Source organism: Pygocentrus nattereri, chromosome 6 (assembly GCF_015220715.1).
Source record: "Pygocentrus nattereri isolate fPygNat1 chromosome 6, fPygNat1.pri, whole genome shotgun sequence".
Lineage (NCBI taxonomy): Eukaryota > Metazoa > Chordata > Actinopteri > Characiformes > Serrasalmidae > Pygocentrus > Pygocentrus nattereri.
Window position 1 is genome coordinate 21,062,970 of NC_051216.1, and position 9,877 is coordinate 21,072,846.

A 9,877-nucleotide genomic window follows, 5' to 3' on the forward strand; every position below is an offset into this window, starting at 1 on the left:
CAGTAACAATAACAGCCTATTTAAGTTTAAAGGACAAAGAAAGAATGTAAAATGATCATGTGTTTTGGTACAGCCCTGCGTATGGACTGGTGACCTGTCCAGAATTATACTGCCCTCAGTGACCACTGGGATAGGCTCCATCACAAAGGCAGATCTTTCCTATAGATAAGCTAAAAACCTAAAGCCACAGTTTCAATTTATTGCGTCATGAGTGCCAGAAGTGAAGAGAGTGCCATATTTTGATGCATTTACAATGAACTGCATTCAAGTAAAAAAATGAAGCAGCTGGATGTTGGAGTAAATAAAATGGGCTTTGAAGCTGCCAATCTACCACTATTTAGGCTATGTGGCATGTACTGAAGATGATGTGTACCATTATGATTGGGCATGAGAAAAGGCTGGGCTATTACATGCATACAGAGTCTAAATCGGTTTCCCCATGGATTTCCTTCCTGATTTATATTCTGCCCCCATTTTGTGCCTCAACAAAGCCAGACTGTTGAACAAAGAGTTAATGCTGTTAATACGGTTTAATGATTTATGCGTGTCCAAAGCTGGTCAAAGTTGCGGAAAGTTGAAGTCTATCCGTATCTAATGCTTTTCCTGGCAGTAGCAGCAGAAGAACAGAGGGAACAGGCAGCATCCCGGGGGCGGAGGGAAGGAAAGAAAGAAAGAAAGAAAGAAAGAAAGAGAGGGAGGCAGAAGAAGGGTGAAGAGTGAACAACTGAAACAGCTTAACTTCTTCAGATTTGGAAATGGACACGAAAAGAAATGACACGAGTGGGCTCATTCACAAGGTAGGCCATGCAGACCAGAGCAGTCAGCAAAATCTGCTATACACTAAAAAAATAGCACTTTTATGTTTATCAATGATTATTATGGGTCAATTGTGAATAAAATGTGTTCTGGCAACACAATTCACAAGAAGTAAACTGATAAAAGATAAAAGACAAACTGTGTTAATAGATTTTATCATAATATATTCAAGTGCAACCACTTTTGAATCCACTTTTGAATCATGAACGATGTGTTTCAGTGTAACTCTCCTTCATAATGGGGAAAGGTGGTAAAGCTTAACATTCACTGCTGCTTTTTCAGCAGGATGATGAGAGGAACTTTATACTAACACCCCATAGTAAGGATCCTGATGAAGGAGGTACAAGCACGATGACCGCTGCCTCTTTTAATTTCATCAACTCGATTATTGGATCCGGGCTTATTGGTAAGATGATTAGAATGTATGCATATCTTGACATTATTTGAATTAAACATTCATTTAAAGTCTACTGTAAGCTTGACTCTACAAACTCTTTGACAAATACACACTTAAAAAGATGGTTCTTCAAGGGTATTTTGTCCTTAAATAGTTCTAGGCATGGCGAGATGGTTCTTTGGGTTGATGAAGAATGTGTTGTACATGGTTCTGCCATGTTGAAGATGGTTCCACATAGCACCAAGGGTTCTTCTATTGTTATATCAAGCTTATAATAATAGAAAGACCCATTTGGTTTGCACATAGAAACATTTTCAGAAAGATTAAACATAGAACCTTATACAACACATTCTCCATCAATCTGAAAAAACTTTAAACCCTGCAGAGAACCATTTAAGCATGAAATGGTTCTATATAGAACCAGGGAACCCTTTAAGAATCATATTTTTTAAGTCTGTAGCAACAGGGAACATTATATAGTAACAGTCTATATAGCAACACTATAGGGAACAATGAAGTGTCCCATGACTTGCAACAATGCGCAATGCTTTTAGGTGCTATACAGTACAATTTTTAAAAGGTCCCGTTAAGAGCTATATACAGCAGGTTGTCCATCATGGAAAAGAACCATTTAAGCATGCAAAGAACTATTTAATCCTTCAAATAGTACTTTGAATTGTCATGGTTCTATATATATGATCTTTGCCTTTACCGAAGAAACCTTCAAGAACCCCCCTTTTTTAAGGGTGTAGGCTGTCCATGCTGCTGTACAGTGACACAATTCAGTGTTTTTGTTTTATTATTGAATGTTTATAATAAGTTAGTTATTCTATCATATTGCAACTAAAAATGTAATACATATATATATAATGTAACCCCCAAAGGACACACATACTGATTACCCTAAATGTGCCCACTTAAACCTTTATACGTGTAATGTAAAGTAGTTTATTGAAGTTTTGTTTCTTAGATCCTGCTTATTAATAAGGTGTTTAATAGACACTGACAGTGAGCTCTCATGTGCTCAGTATCTTAGTATGCCCCCTGGTGCAGAGTCATATGACTGCTAAAAATGTGACTCAGCACAAGACTCTGATAGTTCACAAGAGAACTCTTACACATGACTCCGAGGAATAAGTTAACAAGCTGTAGGTGGTTAACTTGGACATGCACTGATCTCATGTTTGTGAGTATGTGCATGTCCACGTGTATATTTGCGTGATAAATTTGGCCACATTTTAAATTGGCACTTCTGCAAAGCGGCTACAGTGAACAAAGAACAATGCTTCACAAACCTGAACTTGTTCAACTTACTCCAAATATGGTTGCCACCTCATTGGTTATAAAGCATATGCACAGAATCTGGCACTCAAGTACAACAGCGTGGGTCTGATTTTACAAGGTTAGCTCTAATAAGTGAAAAAAGCATTATTTGTTGTAATTTTCTGCAATGTGTTCTTTTCAACCAGGCCTCCCGTACTCAATGGCACAGGCCGGCCTTCCACTGGGACTTCTGTTGCTCTTTCTGGTTGCTTATATTACAGGTAATGAGACATTGTTTGAATAACTGCCTTTTTTCAGGCACAGGTTAATACTCAGACATGTTGGATCATGTCTTTCAGAATGTCATTTGTTAAAAAAAAACATCTTTTAAGGTTTGAGGATGTCATATTTCACACTTTAATTAAAGCATCGTTTCAAAACCTCATAAGTAAATTTTTTAATGTTTTACACCATTTACATTGTGTCAGATTTTATGATGGATAGGCCAATAGAAATGGTGTAGAAATTTCATTGCACAAATATACAAAGTTAAGAACACTTTTTTTCCCCCAAGAAGTTGCCAGTTCAGAGATATTTACAAATTGAACTATTTACAAATTGAACTAAATAAATACTTTGAATGAAACACCAGTTTAGTCAAGGTATTTCTTTGAGTTGAATAGAAGTGGTTAAGTTATTTATTACCACATAAAGTTAATTTTTAGGTTGAACTGAAGAACCATTTTTTACAGTGTAGGTTTGGCTATATATTTTTCAACATTATAATTTATACATAAATATAATCACAAACCTGTAAATGAAGGCCTGTCACCCTTCTGCAGACTATTCCATCATCTTGTTGATAAAAGGAGGGAACCTGTCAGGGACGCACAGTTATCAATCATTAGTGCACAGAACATTTGGCTTTGCCGGATTTCTGATCCTATCAGTACTTCAGTTCCTGTATCCATTCATTGGTAATTACTACCCTTTCATTTTCATATGTTTCTGAAGTAAAACATATAATGTAAATACAATATATAGCAAATACAGATGACTGCTTGTCATTCTGTGTCCACAAAAAAAATACATGAAGGTTATGATGTAACATACTTCTCTTTGTTTTGTGCAGCTATGATAAGCTACAACATTATCACTGGAGATACTATGACCAAAGTGTTTCAGAGAATACCAGGAGGTATGCTAACATGCAAGGAATGATAGTGTGGTGTTGTGTCTATAGTCACAGACCTTGCATTCAGAAGTTATTTTATATGTTGTTTGTTGATGCGTTCATGTTTCCATGCTCTTGCAGTTGGGGCTGGCCACCTTCTGGCAAACAGACACTTTGTCATCTTGCTCTCCACCATTCTCTTCACAATTCCTCTGTCACTGTACAGAGATGTAGCTAAACTGGGGAAGGTATGTTTCTAGTTATGCAACAGTTTACAGACATTAATTACTCTGTAAAAATTATATCACTGCTGTTATCTCAAAACTTCTACATTTAAAAAGATGAGCTGAAGTGTGAAGATTTCATTAGAAAATAGCAATTATCCAAAATGACTTTAAATCAAATCTCTTCACTGAAAGAAATGGCACTTTGAAGTTTCATGATGTAAATGTGGCAAGTGGTGGCTCACAAATAAGTCTTACATCAACACAATTATTAGCAAAACAAGGCAATCTAAATAAAACAATTGTGTTATTTCAATACATTTTATATGTGTGCTACTTTTTAGTCATTAACCTTTTTTTCAGTGTGTACATTATTGTACAATATGTCGCCATTTATGAAATGAAAGGTTTTGTTCTGGGATGTTACACATTAATGTAAAATGGAGAATTGGTCAGTCTCTCTATTTCAGGTGTCGCTAGTGTCTATGCTGTTGACTCTGGCCATTGTCATCATGGTAATTGTGAGGGCCGCAACGTTGGGACCACAAATGTACTAAGCTAAGCTTCACTCTATATCCTCATCAGCACCATTTAACACATGCTGCTAATATTCGTGCTTCTCTTTTTTGGTTAGGCTTACTTTTTCAAACAAAAGGCCTATTCTTCAAACTACACTGCAGGCTTATTATTGAGTCATTAATCCTACAGCTTATTGTCAAGCAACTGCTATGAGTTGTTTAGTAAGTACTATACTGTGTATGTTATTAGAGTGAGGAATGGAAAGCTTACCTGCTGAGAGGTCCTCAGCATTTTAAGGGTTAGTATTGTTTTCATGATTGTTTTCAGAATACAGTTCCTACATATGGACACTTACTGCATATCAAACAAATACGCATACAACTTTGGTGTAATGTAGCCATTTTATCTGGTTAAAAACATGCATGAATGCACCATGATGCATCAGCCTGCAGTTCAGCTGCATTTTGAATGTTACAATCGCCTGTTATTGATTCTAATAAAGTTCAGGTATGTGTATATAAAAGTTTTGGGGTTTTTTTGGCCAAATATTCAAATGTAAGCCATTTTCAAAGCTAAATAACAAAATAAACAAATAAATTAACTTGGTGCTTAGACTGTACTCCACTACTGTATAAGCAGTTCTTCTTGTGAATTCTGTGTATTTTTGGTTCTGTAATTATTACTTTAATACACAGTAATTTACGGTTCACCAAAATAATTTAAATTCAAACATTCATGGTGACTCATTGAGCTGTTTCCTAAATAGTCACAATTGAATTGAACTAGGGGGTCTGAGATATATAGCCATATTTTTTACTCTTGGATTCATGTTGTCAATAGCCCCCCTTCTGAGGATGCATGGGTGTTTGCACGCTGGAATGCAATTCAAGCAATTGGTGTGATGTCTTTTGGTAAGGTAGATCTGAATTAATTCATTAGAACTAAGCATTTTTAGCAGACTTGTTTTCTAATGTATATGTCATTTAACACTGGTAAGCTTTTGTCTTTACTGCAGTCTTAGTTGAAATGTTCTGTGTTTTCCAGCCTTCATCTGCCACCACAACAGTTTCATTATCTATGAGTCGCTACAGGAGCCCACTCTGAGGAACTGGTTACGCATCACACACATGTCTGTGGGCTCAGCAGCCCTCATCAGTGCGATATTTGCTACTGCTGGCTATGCTACTTTTACAGGATACACGCAAGGTAAATCAAGCTATGAGTAGACACGTTACTGAGTATACACAGATAAAATGGTAAGATGCTTTCCTCATTTCATCATCCTAATTTTATAAATGATACTGTTTCCATTAGGGCTGCATGATATGGACATAAAATGCAATGTTTGAAGTTGTTGGATGTTACAATGATAAGAGGCAATAATATATTTTTAAATTAGTGTGCCTCTAACTCTTCCTTTTAGCAAATAGCCAAAGAAAATACAACAGCAGCACTGTTATTGTGCAGAAAAAATATAATGAAGTATTAATAGCTTCTTTCTTCAGAACTGTGACACATATTTGTGCACTGTAAGGCTGAATAAGGACACACTGTGTCACTGTTGAAGCATGGCTTTTATTAAGCATCAAAAGGTGTTTGGCTGCTAATGGCACCCCCTTCTGGAGAATTTGTGGCCCACATAATATGAGTGAGTTCCACAAGTCTAAAAACAGCAAGGATCCTCTGATCAGCTTTTCCTATTCATGTTTGCAGTCATAAACATGAATAAATATAATGAGGCAGATTTGTTGCAACAGTAGCCATAACTGTTCCATACATTTTACCCTACCACCTGTTCTATACATTTAAAATACTGAGAATGAGAACAGCAATTGCATTTTAAGTATTTTTACAGGCTAGTAGTTCAGGATAGAGTGGTTTTTGAGCTGTGCACATGTATGTTTTGTACCTGGGCTTTTTACCAAATGGTTAAGTTATTCACTCTCCACATGAGAGAGCATTGTTAAAGTCCAACGCAGAAAAGCACTTTTTGGGTTTCTAACACTACATTCCTATCTTATTATGTTACGTTGGCGCTGTGCATGTGAGGTCCTTTGATCCTTTCTGTTAGCATGATGTGTTTACTGCAGAAACTCATATTGCAATCACAGTAACAATATGATTTATTGTGCAGGCCTAGTTACCATATATAAATGATCTGCTTGCATAATGAATGAGAATATTATGTGTTTTTCTTTCATCCTAGGTGATATATTTGAAAACTACTGCAAGAATGATAACTTGGCCACATTTGGTCGATTGTGCTATGGCCTCAGTATAATCACCACTTTCCCTTTAGAGTGCTTTGTGACGAGAGAGGTATGTTATCTTTTTATTCTGTTGGGCTTAAGTAGCTTTTAGCAATACAGACTCCCGCGCTATTCATTGTTATATATTCACTGATTTGTTGTGGTCATGCCACATATTATCACCTTTGTTCACATATTTGAATAACCCAGAATTTATTATGCATTATTAGGAACACAACAGCACTAAAGAGACCATTGGCCTCTAATCCTCAGAGCTCTACAAACCTACATTATAATTTGCCATTTTATAAACACAAGGCATGGTGTCTACTCACAGATGTAGCTCTGCCTTAATATGCAATATCTGCTTCACTGCCAGAACCTGTCTAAATTGTTTCCTCACACAGGCCCTTAGTCTGGGAGGAAAGTATTTTTTTTATTTTAGAGTGCATCATTTTTTGCTTTAGCTATTAAAAGCACAATTGCATTGTTCCTTATTTATGAAGCTCATCCCATATTTTGTCTTTTAGGTGGTGTCAAATGTCTTTTTTAATGGACTACTTAGCAACACTGCCCACGTCATGGTTACCGTGGTGATAATATCAGTAGTTACTGTGATTTCCCTCTCTTATGACTGTCTGGGTGTTGTGTTGGAGTTGAATGTAAGTGTTGAATTGTACATTGTGCAATACATGAATATGAGAGTAGTACATTTATTCAAAACATACAAATCAAAAATCACAAATGTTTCTAGCCAGACTCATTCTAAATTAGTCTAATGTGTTCCACATAATTTTAGACCATTGGTCAGTTTGCTGTGAATTGTTCACACACTATGAGGGCAGTTGCGTTTTTAGATGGTCTTAAAAAACATAAAAAGCTGGTATAAAAACAACTACAATACAACATTTTGGATTTTGATAGCAATGATTTGTAGTATTATGTTTAACACCTTATTTTGTCATATCTTGTCTGAGGAGTTGGCTATGAAATAAATCAATACAGCTAAATATTATATTTAGCATTTTAACACCAAACACATAGCCAGACTCAATGTGTCACTGGTACTTATATGCAGTGGTGTTTAGTATCTGTGCAGTTCTGTGCAGTTATTTGACTTTTCCTAAACAGTGCATGTCTGTGTTTTTCAGGGTGTGCTGAGTGCCACACCTCTGATCTTCATCGTTCCCTCTGCCTGTTTTCTGAAACTCTCCAGTGGCCGCTGGTTTCAGAGGAAGAAGCTTATTCCAAGTCTGATTCTCATTGCTGGGGTTTTTGTCATGATCATTGGTTTGGTTATGACAGGACTGTTTCCTCAGGACTGCTCACATGGAGTAGAGATGTTCTACTGCACAAATTTGAGCTCCTCCATTTTTACCACTACCCCAGCCAGTGCCATGCTGCAGATTACAAATGTTACTCAGAACATCAACCTTTTCTAAATGAAAACTGGGCTTTGACCTGTCAGTTTGATTATCTTGTTATTTTATGTGATTTTATGATGTTATTACTGTTCTCTATGAACTTAAAAACATAGTACTTTGAGAATGTAATAAAATATATGGAATGTAGGTTGTAATTCATTAGGTTGTAATTTATCCATTTTCACATGGGTGAAATTACCATTCTTCTACCATTTCTCACTCTTTGGCACTGTTTTCATTCCTTCAACCTTGTGCTGGATATCTATTATAATTTCTAAATGCAAAACATTATGGTACTTCTGTGTAAAGTAAGTACAGTAAAAAACTGTACTGTACTCTGTCATATGCCGTCGAGGGCCCAGATGTGTTATGTTTCTGCCACAAGGTGTCGCCATACAGACATAAGTAGAAGGAGTTTTTGTCTATAAAACATCATACCACCTCAAATCTCTGTCTGCTCAAACCTGCCTGTAAAATACATCAGAGTATTTGGGGTTAACTGATATCAGAGGAACATAACTTCATCATATAAACTCCTACATTCCTGTCTTTTGTTGTTGTGGTTTGTTTTTGTTTTTGAATCCAGGCAAAATCCAGTCTAGTAGAATCCTGGCAGCTTGCAGTCCAGTTCCATGGTTCTAGTAGCCCTATGCAAAAAATGTATTTCTGAATTTTTTGATAGCATGACACCCAGATAGTAAAATATGTTTTGTTCCCTCCTAATAATTAATCAATTGTTCATCTTTATTGATTGCCTAATGATTAAGCAGAATGGACATAATTCCAAGTCTTTTCACTCATCATCTTTTCTCTTTCTTTGTCAGCAATAATGTAACACAGTCTTGTCATTCCATGCATACTGCTCCCCATAATCAGCAGGAATGGACCTGTGATCATGGAGACCACTGTAATCCAGTGAGTCTGGCATCCCGGAAACAGCCCTGATCTCATGGATTAGTGGGCAAGAGAAAACGTTGCCCAAGGCTGGGAACAAGAGAATAGCTTTAATGTAGGTCCAGATTCAGAAATGCAAGCCACCAGTGTTCTAACACAAATAGTATTTTACATGATGAAAGTACCTATACAAAGGGCATTTCTAGGCTGCAGCATAAGGCCTTACATTATATCAGCTACGTCATTGTGTGTCTTAGGCTGAAAGAATCAGTAGGCCCTAGACTGATTTTGTTATTACTGAATAAAACAGAGCAAACTAGTATTTAATGGACATACAAAACACTAACATAGGGTGCCTTGCTGATGTTGATGGACAACCAGCATTGTTTTCTGTTTTGACAGGTTGCACTGAGTTGCTTTAGTGGTGATGAGGTTTTGCTGATTATGGCTTGTGCTGACATAGCCTACTTAGGTATCAAATACATGTTTTTTCAGGCTGCCATCCTGTTCCTCAACATTTGTATCAAGCGTACTGGAGCCACATGACATCTTATTTAATGTTCTCATGTGATGGGCATTTCCATAGGCCGTGGCTTATAAAACTGTTCTCTCTTCCTTCCTTCATTTCTCACCGCAAAGTACCATTGTGTTTTAAGCAGGTGATTTGCAAAAGCAAAGAATAAAAAAAAAAAACAAAAAAAAAACACCGATTTGAAACAATGGTAATGATGAAGGCGGCACACTGGTGTTTGTCAATAGCTGCCCGGTCCCTCCAGGCTCAGCACGTTTTCATGTGATGAAAATAACCGCTTACGTTTACTCTACAGCATCACTGTTGCCCTGGCAACAAGGAGGCCGTTCTCACGGCTGCTGACATTCGTTTGGACCGTACCACCGTACGTGCCTGCGGGGTGTCC

The 9,877-nt window shown here is 36.9% G+C and overlaps 1 protein-coding gene across 2 annotated transcripts; it reads left to right on the plus strand.

Moving 5' to 3' along the window:
- Positions 1 to 551: 551 nt before the first annotated feature.
- slc38a11 (solute carrier family 38 member 11) lies at positions 552 to 8,615 on the plus strand. Of its 2 annotated transcripts, none has more exons than XM_017692176.2 (12): positions 552 to 797; positions 1,099 to 1,222; positions 2,683 to 2,757; positions 3,319 to 3,453; positions 3,609 to 3,674; positions 3,792 to 3,898; positions 4,345 to 4,424; positions 5,234 to 5,304; positions 5,438 to 5,599; positions 6,600 to 6,712; positions 7,173 to 7,304; positions 7,794 to 8,615. In XM_017692176.2, exons 1-12 carry the CDS (start codon positions 756 to 758, stop codon positions 8,082 to 8,084), a joined length of 1,398 nt encoding a protein of 465 aa, XP_017547665.1. In that variant the 5' UTR covers positions 552 to 755; the 3' UTR covers positions 8,085 to 8,615. The 2 variants fall into 2 exon arrangements, with proteins under 2 accessions (XP_017547665.1, XP_017547666.1); XM_017692177.2 differs by having other exon boundaries at positions 1,102 to 1,222.
- The last annotated feature ends 1,262 nt before the right edge of the window (positions 8,616 to 9,877 follow it).

Coding starts and splice junctions, on each gene's coding strand:
- slc38a11 (XM_017692176.2), top strand. CDS start 756: ATGGACACGAAAAGAAATGACACGAGTGGGCTCATTCACAAG. Junction 798..1,098: donor CGAGTGGGCTCATTCACAAG/GTAGGCCATGCA, acceptor CTGCTTTTTCAG/CAGGATGATGAGAGGAACTT. Junction 5,600..6,599: donor TTTTACAGGATACACGCAAG/GTAAATCAAGCT, acceptor CTTTCATCCTAG/GTGATATATTTGAAAACTAC.